Here is a 16,381-nt window from a genome sequence, read left to right on the forward strand (position 1 = left end):
TAAAAGCCCTTATAGGGCCTGTGCCATAATGAGTGAGGTCAGTTACCAGCAGTAGTGGAAGTTAGAGTCTATAACACATGTAGTGGTGAGACCTATCAAGAAGATAAGCAAGGTAAGGGCATAACTCTTATCCTGAGGAAGTGACTATCAAGCAAAGACTGAACAGAAGGAATGGGATGAGCCAGTGTTCATTCCACAAACATTTGTTAAATACTTCCTGTGGACTGGCTAATGTTCTAGGTGTGTGTGGGCACAGGAGTGAACAAAAGGGAACAAAAACCTTTGTCCTCTGAGGGCTTACTTTCTAGAAAGAAGGAGAGACAGTAGACAAAATATTTAGTGTGTTGAGTCGTGGGGCTCTGGATAGCTGGGAAGGGGGCACTGGGAGGACCAGAAGGAAGGGTTTACAGTCTGAAGGACAGTGAGCGGGTAGGGCCTCACTGTGAGGGGTAACATTTGAAAAAGGACATCAGGGAGGTGTCGTGTGAAATGTCAGGGGTCACATCTGGAGGAAGAACCTCCCAGGCAGAGGCCCCGGGCAGGAGTGAGCCTCATGTGTACTAGGGGAGCGGGAGTCCCGGGGAGCCTGGACCTCCAGGAGCAGGGGTGGGTGGGAGCAAAAGAGGCGGAGAGCGATGAGCAGCAGAGCCTCAGGGGGCCTTAGGGTGTTGCCTTCTATGCTGTGAATGTGATGAGAGGCTTCCAGAGTTTTGAGCAGACATGATTGGTTTCATGTTTTAACAACTGCCTGCCATTCACTGAGAATAGACTGAGGGGGATAGGAGGCTACTGCTATAATCTAATTAAGAGATAAGGTGCTTTGGCCTGGAGTGGGAGCAGTGGAAGTCAGAAGTGGTTGGATTTACTTTGAAAGGAGATAGGATTTTTGACATATTGGATGTGGGGTACGAGAGGAGTCAAAGGTGGACTTCAAGGTCTTTGGTTGGAGTTGCTATTTACCGAGATGAAGAAGCAGGAAAAACGGGTTTCAGGGTGAGGGAGAAGGTGAGGAACTTAGTTATAGTCATGGTAAGTTTGAGACGCCTGCTAGACAAATAGTTGGAGCTGGTGAGTAGATGGATAAGAGAGAGAGCTTGAGGAAAGACTGAGGTTGAAAATAAATTTAATCTTCCCCCACACTAATGATACAGGTAGTATTATCCCCATTTTCAGATTATAAAAGTAAGACTCAGCTAGGCTGTTGGTTGCCCAGCGTTACCAGTTGGTAGCTGTTGGTGCTTGGTTTTGAAGTGATAATGGTGATAGCAACGTTGCAGTAGCAACACTCTGTACTTGACATTTATTTGCTCTGAAGTTCACAACAAGGTATGCTTATCCCCATTTTACATAAGAGGAAACTGCTAGCCATGGCCACACAGCCAGTGAGCAGAAAAGCCCATGTCTGAATGCAGGCTGGACTCCGGAGCCCCTCCCTGTCCCTGTACCACATTGCTTGAGATGTATGGACACCTTTTCTGAATACCCTGTAGGTTTCTCTGTATGTGGCAGCCATATTTCTCAGTGAAAAGATACTGAAATTTAACTTCTGAGATTTTGATCAAAATCCTGGATTAATAACACCATATTTTGCTGAGTAGAAACTGAGCATAAGCCAACAGTTTAACATGGCTGTTACAAAAAAAGCTAAAAAATTTGGGGTTCACCTCCCTAGAAACTGGATTATATGGAAAACGCAAAGTGAAACTGGGGAAGAGTGTCAGGGAGAAGATAGGGCTGAGGTGGGCTTTGATCACTCTCCCCTGTGTGTGGAGGACTGTGATGCAGAAGAGAAGCTGGGCAGTGTGTATGCAGCGCTAAGAACAGCTGGTGAATATTAGATGCTATTATTACCATTACTGTCATGCTAGAAAGCGGACGTAGAGTCAGTGGGTGTTAAATGTAAAAGAATTTAGTACATGGAAGAACTCAGTGAAAGAGAAGAACTTTCTGATAACCAATGCTATGTCTCAGTGGAATGCATTTCCTTAGAAATTAATGGACACCTCTTCACTGGAGTATTCTAGCACATCCCAGAAATCTGGAAGGGAAGTGCAGGGAGGTGGTGTTGGGTGACTTTAGGTTCCTTCCAATATGTAAGGTGACATTATTGTAAAACTCTCTATATGTAAATTTCTTACCTCTAATTTGAGAGCTCATTACAAGCCCAACCCTAGCATTACTTTTTCCCTACTCCTATGTCCCTCTCTATCTGTGCTATGCCTTTGTGACAGCTGCTGTCACATGGGGCTGTCATTATCTGAGGGTATGCCTCTCCCCCATGGGACTGTGATCCACTCCAGAACAGAAACTCTTACTCATCTTTGTATCTCCAGTTCCTAGCACAGAGGAAATAGTAAGTGCACTAAACAGATTTATTGAGAGAATGAATGAATCTCGACAGTGGTTTAAAGACTTTTAATGTTAAAGTGGGTTCACTGCTTCATACTCTATTATATCTTTATCAGCAATAACGTAACTTAATAAAAGGTCTTTCCTGTATTTTCTGGGCGCTGGAATGTGGTGGAGGAGGGAAGCAGTCCTACCTCTCCCTCTCCTCTTTTGCTAATTTTGGGGAGTGTGGAGACTTGTGCCTGAGTACAAATTTGCTGTTTTTCCACACAGGACTAATAAAAATAGTCATTAATATATGTTGTTTCTTTTAGCCTAGAGATGACACTAATGATTTCTTGAAAAATTCATTACTGGAATCTGATAGTGCTTTTATTGGTGAGTATATTTATTTTATCAACCTATTTCTTTAAGCGTTATTTATACTTATTTTAAGTGTTTTTCTCCATACTTAAAAAATCAGTACTTTACTCTTTGTTGTGCAAAATGGTAAAAAAAAAAAAAAAGGAATATTTTGTTTTACTAATAATCATCAAATATAACTTAACAAAAATTTCAAAATCAGATACTTAATACACACACAAATGAGTACAAGTAAAACTGGGGAGATTTGAATAAGATCGGAGGATTTTATCAGTATCTTGGGTGTGAGGCTGTTGCTCCTGCTGTACAGAATGTTACTGTTGTGGGGAACGAGGCAAACTTTACAAGGGGTCTCCCTTACTGCTTACAAGTGCATGTGAATCCACAGTTATCTTAATAAATATTTTAACAAGCCATAAGAATATAACTTAGTCTTGAGAAGATATGTGAAGGTACATGTACTGTAATAGACACTTATAGTTGTGTACTCTGATCATAAGCATTTCTGCTATCCTTAGGGCCATCAGGGAATTCTCCCTTCTACATGTTAGTTTTATTTCATGTCAATTATTTTATATTTTCAAGTGATCAACGTTCCAAACTAGCCTATATTTCTTTCTCAGTTTTTTCTTTTCTAATGAGTTTTTCTTTTGCAAGGAAGTCATACTGTGGAGAGTGAGTAAAGATAGAGAAATCAGTAGGAAATAGGGATGGGAAGACAGCTCATTAGACATCAGGGAGATGTGACCAGTTACTGCTAATAATGAAGACAGTCTGGGGCGCTCAAGACAGTGGCTCGGAATATTTCATTACATAGACCTTATACTAGACCAAAGATATGCAGTCTGTCTTTTTGATTAATGGTCACCACACGTATCCCCTAGTCATGACTGTTGCCACTGTTCTGATGAATGTGGGTAAGGCTGGTAGTGTGAATGTGTTTTTTTTTTTTTGAGAAGTCACAATCTGCCAAATACAACTTGAATAGGCCTACATCTATTAAAGAAATTGAAAGGGGGGGGATGTGGAGAAATGTTGGTCAAAGGGTACAAACTTTCATTTATAAGTTGAATATCTGGTGATATAATGGACAGCATGGTGACTATAGTTAATAATACTGTATTTTATACTTGAAAGTTGTTATGAGAGTAGAACTTTAATGCTCTTACCATAACAACAATAATAACAAAGTGGTAATCATGTGAGGTGAAGGATGTGTAAACTAGCCTTATTGTGGTAAACATTTCACAATCCTCACATTGTGCTCCTTAAACTCACACAGTATGTCAATTATATCTCAATAAAGCTAGGAAAAAAACCCAAATTGACTGTGATAACAATAAAAAAAGAAACTGAATCAATAATTAATAACCTTCCAAAACAGAAAACACCAGGCCCAGATGGGTTCAGTGGTGAATTCTACCAAACATTTATACCAATTCTCTACAACCTCTTCTAGAAGATAGAAATAGATGCAATACTCCTAACTCATTCTATGTGGCCAGCATTACTCTAATACCAAAAACAGATAAAGACATCATAAGAAAAGAAAACTACAGATCAGTAGCAAGTTGAATCCAACAATGTATAAAGAGAATTATACACCACGACTAAGTAGGATTTATACCAGTTATGCAAAACTGGGTTATATTCAGTATAATTCATTCAAATATAATTCATTGCTTTAACAGGCTAAAGAAAAAAATCTTCATTATCATCATTATCAATAGATGCAGAAGCATTAAACAAAATCCAACACCTTATCCATGATAATTGTCAGCAAACTTAGAGGGGGACTTCCTCAACTCCCTAGAGAACATCAACAAAAAACCTACAGCTAGCATTTAGTGATGAAACTAGCAACTTTTCTGCTAAGATAAGAAACAAGACGAAGATGTCCCTTCTTACCACTCCTCAGCATCATTATGGAAGTGCTAGCTAATTCAGTAAGGCAAGAAAAGGAAATAAAAGGTGCACAGATGACATGATTGTAGGAAATGTGGAAGAATCAATCCCCCACCACCAAAAAAACCCCCAATATTAATAAGCAGTTATAGCAAGCTTGCAGAATACGAGATTAATACATAAAAGTCAATCATTTTCCTATATACCAGCAATGAACAAGTAGAAGTTGAAATTTAAATGCAATATCATTTACATTAGCACCTCCCAAAGGAAATATTTAGATGAAAATCTTACAAAACATGAACAAGATCTATATAAGGACAACTACAGAACTCTCATCAAAGAAATAAAATAACTAAATAAATGGGGAAATATTCCATGTTCATGGATTGGGAGACTCAGTATTGTCAAGATGTCAGTTCTTCCCAACTTGATCTATAGATTCAGTGCAATCCCAATAAAAATCCCAGCAAGTTATTTTGTGGATATCAATGAACTGATTCTAAAGTTTATATGGAGAGGCAAAATACCCAGAATATCCAACAGAATACTGAAGAAGAAAGAACAGTCAGAGAACTGACAGTACCTGACTTCAAGACTTTCTATAAAGTTACAGTAATCAAGACAGTGTGGTATTGGCAAAAGAAGAGACAAATAGATCAGTGGAACAGAATAAAGACCCTAGAAATAGACCCAAACAAGTATAGTTAACTGTTCTTTGACAAAAGAACAAAGGCAGTAAAGATTGGACATCTACATGCAAAAAAGTGAATCTAGACACAGACGTTACACCCTTCACAAAAATCAACTCAAAATGGACCACAGACCTAAAGGAATCAGGCTCCCTGACTTCAGATTATACTACAAAGCTACAGTAATCAGAACAGTATGGTACTGGCACAAAAACAGAAATATAGATCAGTGGAACAGGATGGAAAGCCTAGAGATAAACCCACGCACATATGGTCACCTAATCTATGACAGAGGAGGCAAGAACATGCGATAGAGAAAAGACAGTCTCTTCAATAAGTGGTGGTGGGAAAACTGGACAGCTACATGTAGAAGAATGAAATTAGAACACTCCCTAACACCATACACAAAAATAAACTCAAAATGGATTAAGGACCTAAATGTAAGACCGGACACTGTAAAACTCTTAGAGGAAAACATAGGCAGAACACTCTGTGACATAAATCACAGCAAGATCTTTCTTGATCCACCTCCTAGAGTAATGAAAATAAAAACAAAAATAAACAAATGGGATTGAAACTTAAAAGCCTTTGCACAGCAAAGGAAACCATAAACAAAACAAAAAGACAACCCACAGAATGAGAGAAAATATTTGCAAACGAAGCAACCGACAAGGGATTAATCTCCAGAATATACAAACAGCTCCTGCAGTTCAGTATCCAAAAAACAACCCAATCAAAAGATGGGTGGGGGCTTCCCTGGTGGCGCAGTGGTTGAGAGTCCGCCTGCCGATGCAGGGGACGCGGGTTCGTGCCCCAGTCCGGGAAGATCCCACATGCCGCAGAGTGTCTGGGCCCGTGAGCCATGGCCACTGAACCTGCATGTCTGGAGCCTGTGCTCCGCAAGGGGAGAGGCCACAACAGTGAGAGGCCTGCGTACCACAAAAAAAAAAAAAAAAAAAAACGAGTGGAAGGTCTAAATAGACATTTCTCCAAAGAAGACATACAGATGGCTAAAAAGCACATGAAAAGATGCTTAACATCACTAATGATTAGAGAAATGCAAATCAAAATTACAAGGTATCACCTCACACCAGTCAGAATGGCCGTCATCAAAAAATCTACAATGAATGGTGGAGAGGGTGTGAGGAAAAGGGAACCCTCCTACACTGTTGGTGGGAATGTAAATTGGTATAGCCACTATGGAGAACAGTATGGAGGTGCCTTAAAAAACTAAAAATAGAGCTACCATGTGATCCAGCAATCCCACGCCCGGGCACATACCTGGAGAAAACCATTATTCAAAAAGATACATGCACCCCAATTTTCACTGCAGCAGTATTTACAATAGTCAGGACATGGAAGCAACCTAAATGTCCATCAGCAGAGGAACGGATGAAGAAGATGTGGTATATATACACATACAATGTAATATCACTCAGCCATAAAAAAGAACAAAATAATGCCATTTGCAGCAACAAGGATGGACCTAAAGATCATCATACTGAGTGAAGTCAGACAGAGAAAGACAAATATCATATGGTATCGCTTATATGTGGAATCTTAAGAAACAAAAAAGGGGGGGTACAAATGAACTTTTTTACAAACCAGAAGTAGAGTCACAGATGAAGAAAACAAACTTTTACCAGGGGATAAGCGGGGCAGGGGGAGGGATAAACTGGGAGATTGGGATTGACACAGACACACGATCATATAGAAACCAGATAACTAATAAGGACCCTCTGTACAGCACAGGGAGCTCTGTAATGACCTATATGGGGAAAAATCTTTAAAAAAAAGTGGATGTATGTATATATATAACTGATTCACTGTGCTGTACACCTGAAACTAACACAACACTGTAAATCAACCACACTCCAATAAAGCTTAAAAAAAAAAAGGACCATAGACCTAACTGTAAAATGCAAAAACTATAAAACTCCTAGAAGGTAACATTGGAGAAAACCAGATACAAAACCAGAGCACAACCTATGAGAGAAATAATAGCTAAACCGGACTTCATTAAACTTCAGTGCTCTGTGAATGACGATATCAAGGGAAGAAGACAAGCCACAGACTGGGAGAAAATATTTGCAGAAGACACATCTGACAAAGGACTCTTATCCAAAGTACACAAAGAACTCTTAAAACTCAACAAGAAACAACCCAATTAAAAGATGGGCAAAAGATCCAGACACTTCACCAAAAACAGACAGACAGATGGCAAATAAGCATATGAAAAGGTGCTCCACATCATTTGTCATTAGGGAAATGCAAATCATGTGTCATCAGGGAAATACCTGATGGGACTTCCCTGATGGTCCAGTGGTTAAGAGTCCGCCTTTCAGCGCAGGGGACATGGGTTTGATCTCTGGTGGGGGAACTAAGATCCCACATGCCCCAGGGTAACTAAGCCTGTGAGCTCTGGAGCCTGTGCACCACAACTGCTGAGCCTGTGTGTCACAAAGAAAGATCCTGCATGCCGCAGCTAAGACCTGATGCAGCCAAATAAATAAATATTAAAAAAAAAAAAAAAAAGGCCAAAAGCCAGAACATGGACACCACCAAATGCTGGCAATATGTGGAGCAATAGGAACTCTCACTCATTGCTGGTGGGAATGGAAAACAGTGCCATCACTTTGGAAGACAGTTTGGTGGTTTCTTACAAAAGTAAACATACTCTTACGATATGATCCAGCATTCACACTCCTTGGTATTTACCCAAAGGAGTTGAGACTTATGTTCCCACAAAAACCCGCACACAGATGTTTGTAGCAGTTTTATCCATATTTGCTAAGACCTGGAAGCAACTGAGTTGTCTCTGAGATGAATGGGTATATATAAATATATATATAATATACAGTGGTAGACCCAGACAATGCAATATTATTCAGTGCTAAAAAGAAATGAGCTACAAAGCCACAAAAAGACATGGAGGAAACTTGAATGTTTATAAGTGAAAGAAGCCAATCTGAATAGGCTACATACTATATGATTCTAACTACATGACTTTCTGGAAAAGGTCAAACTATGGAGGCAATAAAAAAATCAAATCAGTGGTTGCCAGAGGTTACAGCGGAGGGAGGAATGAATGGATGGAGCACAGAGGATTTTTAGGGCAGTGAAGCTATTCTGTATGATACTGTAATGGTGGATCTGTTAAAACCCATAGAACGTACAACCCCAAGAATGAACCCTAATGTACGCTATGGACTTAGGCGATGGTGATGTGTCAGTGTAGGTCTGCGGGGCTGCTGGTGGACGGGTAGGCTATGAGTGTGTGGTGGCAGGGGGCACACAGGCATTCTCTGTGCTTCCCACTCAGTTGTACTGACCGTAAAAACTTGTAAGTAAACCGTTTCAAAAAAATAGCAAGTGAATTAGTGGTGGGGTATAATAAAGAAGTCAGAAAACTTCTATTTTTGGAGTTTTAGAAAATCCCATATCTCATTCAATAGAATATAGTTATTGCTGCTTAAAAAAAAAGCTATACACGTTAACTTTCAGAAATTTGAATATCAATTATATATTAAATGATAGTATTTTATCAATGTTCCATTTCCTGAATGTGGTAATCAGACTGTGGCTGTGGAAGAGACAGCCCTTGTTCTTAGATGGCGCCTGATGAAGGATTTAGGGACAGTGTCATGATGCCTGCAGCTTACTGGTTCTGCAAAAAGTAACCGCCACCCTCTCCCCGCCACTGTTTCTAGTTATAAACTAATTGTGGCAAAATAAGAAATGGTGACTTTAGGTATTCATTGTATTATAGCTTTTCCTTAAGTTTTAATTTTTTCAAAATAAAGTTGGGGAAAAAATTCTAAATGTTTTAAGTAATAACATTCATCTCCATGGTCAAATAGGCTGTTGGCCCACTTTGAATGGCTGTGATCCAAAAGAATGACAATTCCAGGTGTTGGTGAGGATGTGGGCGCACTAGAACCTTCTTACAACGTGAAATGGTTCTACCTCCTCCAAATGCTAAAACATGGTTACCATAACACCCAGCAATTTCACTCCTAGGAATATACCCCAAAGGAATGAAAACGTATGGCCACAAAAAGACATGTACATGAACATTCATAGTAACATTAATAATCTCCAACGAAAAACAGTTCAAATGTCCATCAACTGGTGAGTGCATGGGCAAAGTGAGATAGATCCATATGGCATAGTATTACTCAGCAGTAAAAACAACAACAAAAAACAAACAGAAAAGAACTACAGTTGACCCTTAACAACATGGGTTTGAACTGCATAGGTCCACTGAACAGAGTTTTTTCAATAAATATAGTACCTGTATTTCCATTTTACAGATCTTTAAGTGTGGGGGAAGCCTGTGTTTGATTAGAGATCACAGTATTTGGAATCTTTAGAAGTAGGGGTTTGAGTCCTGATTCAGTCCACACTGTTTCAGCTTCCTGCCCTTGGGTGAGTCATTTATCATTTCCTTTGTTTTTGAGGCAGATAGCAGTATGTGGATTTTCAACTGCACAGGGGGTCGGCATCCCTAATCACCATGTTGTTCAAGGGTCAACTGTACTGATACACGGTACCACAGAGATGGACCTCAAACACATTATGCTAAGTGACAGACACAAAATATTACATTGTATAATTCCATTTATATGGAATCTCAGGAATGGTAACTCTCCAGACTGAAGGCAGATCAGTGTTCACATGGGGTTGGCAGGTGGGAGTAGGGAGTGATTTTGCCAGTGAGCACAGGGGAACTTTTTGAGCTGACAGAAATGTTGTAAAACTTTGTAGTGATTGTGCAATTCTATAAAAATCACTGAACTATGTACATTTATAGTGGGTGGATTTTACTATATGTAAATAACATCTTAATAAAGCTATTAAAAGACAGTCTTGGTTTAGCTCTGAATAAAAAGGTGTGAAATGGTGGATGTTTAAGGCTTCTCCCCGTGTGGCCTCTAGGTGCGTACGGTGAGACGTATCCTGCCATCGAGGATGACGCCCTCCCGCTGCCATCACAGCTGCCCTCTGCGAGGGAGCGCAGGAGGAACAAACTGAAAGGACTCGACTTTGTACGTATGATATGTCCTTTTCTTTTTTCGAGTTTAGGAACGAGAGGTCTGGGTTCTGACCCATGCTAAATTGGTGTAGTCCAATAAAGAGAGAACTTGCTCTGGAATAAGGTGGACATTGGTCTGAACCTAGGCTCTACCACCAAATACTGGATGACTGTGAGCAGGTTATTGGACTCAAAAGGTCATCTGAGTTACAGCCTACCTGTAACATTCCTTTTATTGCTGAATAATATTTCATTGTATGGATATTCCACTACTGTTTATCCATTCAACAGTTGATGGACATTTGGGTTGTTCACACTTTTTCTGTTATGAATACTGCTTTTAACATTTGCATACAAATTTTATAATGTTTTCATTTCTTTTGCTTGTGTGTGTGTGTACACACACATACCTAAGAGTAGAATTGTTGGGTTACATACTAACTACATTTAACATTTTGAGGAACTGCCAGACTGTTTTCCAAAGTGGCTGCACCATTTTACATTCCCACCAACAGTCTGTGAAGGTTCCAGTTTCTCTACAGGCTGGCCAACATTTGTTAGCGAGTGTAAAGTGATACTTCATTGTGGGTTTGATTTGTATTTTCCTGATTAATGATGTTGAGCATCCTTTCTTGTGCTTCTTAGCCATTTGTCTATCTTCTCTGGAGACAGGTCTATTCAAATCCTTTGCCCATTTTCAAATCAGGTTGTCTTTTTATTGTTGAGTCCTAAGTTCTTTATAGATTCGGGGTACAAGTCCTATATTAGATATGTGACTTGCAGATATTTTCTTGATGGTGTCCATCGAAACACAGAAGCTTCTAATCTTGACAGAGGTACAGCTTATCAATCTTCTTTTTTTGCTTGTGCTTTTGGTGTCGTATCTAAGAAACCATTGCCTAACCCAAGATCATGAAAGTTACTTCTGTATTTCCTTCTAAGAGCTTTATAGTTTTTGCTCTTAAAGTTAAATCAGTGAATCCACTTTAAGCTAATTTTTGCAAATGGTGTGAGGTATAGGGGTCCAAATTCATTATTTACACATGGATATTGTTATTCTGGTACCATCTGTTGGAAAGACTCTTCTTTCCCCTAGTGAATTTTATTGGCCTTTTTGCCCATAAGTATCAGGGCTTATTTCTGGACTCTTCTGTTCCATTCATCTATTATGTCTATCCTTACGCCAGTACTACCCTGTCTTGATTTTTTTAAAAATTTATTTTATTTTTGGCTGCGATGGATCTTCGTTGCTGCACATGGGCTTTCTCTAGCTGCAGTGAGCAGGGGCTACTCTTCGTTGCGGTGCACATGCTTCTCATTTCAGTGGCTTCTCTTGTTGCGGAGCACGGGCTCTAGGTGCACAGGCTGCAGTAGCTGTGGCTCACAGGTTCTAGAATGCAGGCTCAGTAGTTGTGGCGCATGGGCTTAGTGGCTCCGCCGCATGTGGGGTCTTCCCGGACCAAGGCTCGAACCTGTGTCCCCTGCACTGGCAGGCGGATTCTCAACCACTGTGCCACAAGATGGAAGCCTCCCGTCTTGATTTTATAGCTGGACTGATTCTTAGCCCCTACGTTGCAGTATTTTTCCTTTTGTGTTTTATAATTCCCCACCTTTATCCAGTCTGGCAGCATTTATATGTTATCACAAATGCTATACCTTCATCTAAGCCTGCATGGATAAACATCAGGAGTTAGGAATATAAATGCTATACAGATTTTCATTTGTTTTATTTTGTTCATCACACTATACATTTATCAAGGGCAAGAACCTGTTTTGACTCACTGGTTTATTCTGAACATATTTCACATTAATGATCGTTTCTTAAGTTCTCTTTTCTTAATTACAGGATAACAGTCATCCTAACGTATCACCTGATGGTCTCTCTTTAAAATCTGTATCCAGTGTAAATATCGATCAACTTAGAATGAGAAACGAGGAACGAATGCGAAAACTGAATGAACTTCAGAATAAGCCTGTTAATACAGGTAAATGGCCAAGTTTAATAGCCAACAGCAGATTCTGTGAGAACTCTTAAACCTGCTTCATGGAAGTTTTCACTAATGGCTGAGGGACAGAGGAAATGAGTTTTGAAAGCCTTTGAGTTGTAGGGCCTAGAAGAACACAGTAGCTATTCAGCAAAAACAGGACAAAGGATTAATTTTGCATCAGATTCTTTCTACCAGAGGGGGTACCCTTTTTTGAGTGGATTCTAAACAGATAAGTTTCTGTGTATTAAATATATCCGGGCTTTGCTTTCAGCAGGGAAAATGTTGATTAGTATTGGCATCTCGCTTCCCTACTGAAGTGAGAGATTATCAGAAGTCAACTTTAAAACCTTGAGTTCTTTGTGTAACACATCTATTATAAATGTGTAGTACTACAAAGAAAACTTTGTTACCTTTTTACTTGGCCTTCTGTACATAAACAGAAAATAGATATTTTTTGCTTTAAGTCCAAGTATAGTCTTCTCATCATGCTGGGCGTTGCCGTCTCTCACTGCTTTGGTGAACAGCAGGTTAAAGCTTATCACTGAGCACAGGCAGGCAGGATGCTTCCTCAGGCAACTAACGAGCGCCTCTGCCAGCCCTAGGCCAGCTTCCTTATGGAGATGCTGTTAGTCATTAGGATAATGGGACAATATTATAGTAATAAGCCTTATTAATTAGCTTTAGCAAATAGCAGAGGTGGTCTATTCGGACAATTCTCTTTATTGTGTTAAGCTTCATTACAATAATTTTCTAATAGCAATTTTCTTAAGATATTTTTTTGATTAATACTTGTTAATTTAAAACTATACTCAGTCTCTAGGAGTAAGATGTCATGCATTCTGATGGTGGTAATTTCATACCAAATACCAGCAAACATGGTAAACTGATAGAGCAGTACCTTTCATATCATACCTGGAAAACTGTGGACAGTGGGAAAGGAATGCTTTCTTTTTGGCTAAAAGGCACTTTAATCTGTACTAAGAATTACCTATTCCTCAATTTCTTTTAGAACCAATAAGTTGAATTAATATTTAACAGGGATATACTTGAGAGAAAATAGACCATCTGAAAACTCTCCTCTTTTTCAGAAGGCTTTCAACTTCTAAACATTTTTGTTTTTTTAACATTGTCCTTTCAAACAGGAGCTTTTTGGTACGATGTGGATTGATTACACATTACATTGAGTGCACATGTCCCTTTGCTGAGGTAATAATCCTTCAGAGACCAGGAGATGTAATTTAAAAAAACAGAGAAATTGACATCACAGGGTAGGAAGACAGATTTTCCTATTATTATTATCTAATAAGTAAAATACAGATATAGAAGTTGAGTATAACCAGTTAAAAGAATGCAGCATAAGAGCTATATCTCTTAATGGAGTAAACACAACCTCTTAGATAAGGTATAAGAATGGAAGTAATTTCATCCCCTAATGCTTTCCTAGAATGACCTTATTTCGTCAAAGCAGTGTTATAGTCAATAGGCTAGGAGTATTTCCAAAACCTTGCTAAATTAAAAACAAAGTTTTGCATGGCATCCCTCAGGTGACACAGAGTAAGACTGCTGACACTTCTACAGTCAACATTTGGTGCCATCTCCTTTGCTATCCTTGAGTCCCTTTGGGTGCTGGTACCAGTGCCATGGAGTCACCTTGGTCAGTTGATCGTTTATCATTTCTGTTCCAGGGTTTGCTTTCCTGCCTCTAAAAGGAGGAGGTCTGAACAAAACAGGACAGTTTAGAACACAGTACTGTGGGGAAGTGCAGAGCTCTAATGGGTTAGACTACAGGAGACCTCTGTTCACATGACCTGCCTGCCGCCCGTGTTACCTGAGTCATGTCTCTTTTGCCTCCATTAGATGATGAGAGTTCACTGGTTGACCCTGATGACATCATGAAGCACGTGGGTGACGACGGATCGAACTCTGTAGCAACTGAGCCCTGGCTCCGCCCGGGCACCTCAGAAACGCTGAAACGATTCATGGCAGAGCAGCTGAGGCAGGAGCAGCAGCAGGTTCCTGTAAAACCAGGCACTCCCACTTGGCAGGGCCTGTCTACTGCACATGGTTAAAATCAATCTGTGCTGGACCCAGTGGTGCCTTTTAAGGTGAACGGAATGTGAAATCTGAACCTTAATGATATGTGCTACTTTTGGCCCATACTTGGCAGTTATTTATGTTCCATCTGTATATAAGGTGTACTTTTTTCCATGATGATGTATAGGATGTATAGTATGTACATAAATAAAAGGACATGATTATTAATTTATATAATGTAGAATTGTATAGAATTACTTTTGCACAAATTTTGCCATAAATCAGGATGGTAATGAGCTCTTGGAATCAACTACCGTATGTGCATTATTTAAAATTCTGCTTGTCAGTAAGATAAGGTGAATAAAACACAAGTGTCTTAACAGTACTGTAAAACCAGAATACTTTGTCATATGTACATTTGCTATTGTTATCACTATTCAGAATAATTTTTCATTTAGTAAATATACTGGTTATAGCTGTTGCTATGTAATGAGAGAATCAAATGTGCTTATTTCTATGTCATTTATTGACTACTGATTCAGTATAAATGATGGGAGTTGTTAATGATTATATTCCCGTGAGCCATGCTCTTAAGTGTCACATCTTTCTGCCTCTATTTTTGTGCCAATGAAGGCATTACGTTTGCTATTTATATGATTTAAGTACTTCTTGATAAAAATAAATTATTTTTATTACAAATGTCAATTTCTTATTTTAACTGGAATTGAGGTTTCTAGACAAGGTGTTCTAGAAGTTGAAGAGAGGCAGGAACACCCAGGGGTAAAGGATGGGGATTGGAATCCTTGCCGCACCACTGTGGACCCTTGGGTGAGTTAGTTTTTCCAATCACTCCCTCCCTAAGAGGTGCCTTTAAAAAGGTAAAGACTAATTCAAATTCTTGGAAATAATTCTTAAGAGTCCAGCACCGTGACTGACAGCTAAGAACACCCCCAGGTACCGATTGCACGTTTCCACTGATGTAATTAATGGGACACAAGATCAGCTCGGTCTACCTCAAGTGTGAAACTCCTGATAGTTTGAATTTCAGCTGCATGTAAATTGCATGCTAACGTTTGTAATCGAATCATTTATTTTACTTTAAGATTTTTCTTCTTATATCGTCATCTGAAAGTAATATGAAAGCCTCTGTCTCTGCTAGAGAAGAGTCCTGATATGATACCATAAAGTAACAAATTGCCAGGTCATTTGAAACACTTACCCTCAGATAGGCCAGAAGGTCATGGTGGCTCCTGGCTCTAGCATCCAGCTGGGCTTGAGCAGGGCTGTGTCTTGGGGGTAATAAATGTAGTGCATTTATAAATGCTCTGTTCACAGTGACTACTCATGATCTAAGAGATGCTATAGCAAAGACTGAACACATCTCCTGTTTTTTAACACAACCATCAAAATAAATAGTCTTGACATGTTCTATTTTCCTTTTCATGCTGTTGTACCACTCATCTTGGACTCCGAGGACACACGATGGCAGCCTGTAAACTGCTCCAAAGTTAACTTCAACTTTAGCTCCTTCTCTCAGGATTCAAATAGTGCAGCCTTAGTCTGGGTTAATAAATACACAAAATATTTATTAAATTATGAATAGCCTATAGTTCAGAAAGCAGGATATGGGGGAGGCTCTAATGCCAGAAGCTGGAAAGAAACTATCAGAACTAAAGAACACATTTACATGTAGCTGTGAAGGAGAATATCCTTTCCCTAGTTGCATGGCTTTTAATTAAAAAAAAAAAGTCAATGAAACATGGGGCTGTGGATTACACAGGTTTTGATTGCACTGATGAAATAATCCAAAAACTTTATTGACCTATAACCTGATTAGAATATGCCAGATGAGAATCAATATTGTACAGAAAGTTGTACAGAATTTTTTTACATAGAAAACTTTACATCTGTACCATATACATTTTATCCATCTGAAAAAATTTTCTACATCCACTGTTAATACGGAATGCTTGACAATCTTGTCGTTTTGTTTAACCATCAGAGCACAATTCACA

At 39.3% G+C, this 16,381-nt stretch overlaps 1 protein-coding gene across 4 annotated transcripts in view; it reads left to right on the forward strand.

The window, feature by feature from the left end:
• The window catches only part of CSPP1 (centrosome and spindle pole associated protein 1), a gene marked incomplete at its 3' end in the record, with an annotated part of 87,163 nt that extends 72,762 nt beyond the window's left edge, over positions 1-14,401 (forward strand). For all 4 annotated transcript variants that reach the window (XM_079722750.1, XM_079722751.1, XM_079722753.1 and 1 more), the window contains 4 exons: positions 2,664-2,727; positions 10,248-10,357; positions 12,191-12,329; positions 14,190-14,401. In XM_079722750.1, the coding sequence (XP_079578876.1) occupies positions 2,664-2,727; positions 10,248-10,357; positions 12,191-12,329; positions 14,190-14,401 (525 nt within the window). The remainder of the gene's footprint in view (positions 1-2,663; positions 2,728-10,247; positions 10,358-12,190; positions 12,330-14,189) is intronic.
• Between the last annotated feature and the right edge of the window lie 1,980 nt (positions 14,402-16,381).

The sequence above is a fragment of the Hyperoodon ampullatus genome (assembly GCF_949752795.1).
Source record: "Hyperoodon ampullatus genome assembly, chromosome: 17".
NCBI lineage: Eukaryota > Metazoa > Chordata > Mammalia > Artiodactyla > Ziphiidae > Hyperoodon > Hyperoodon ampullatus.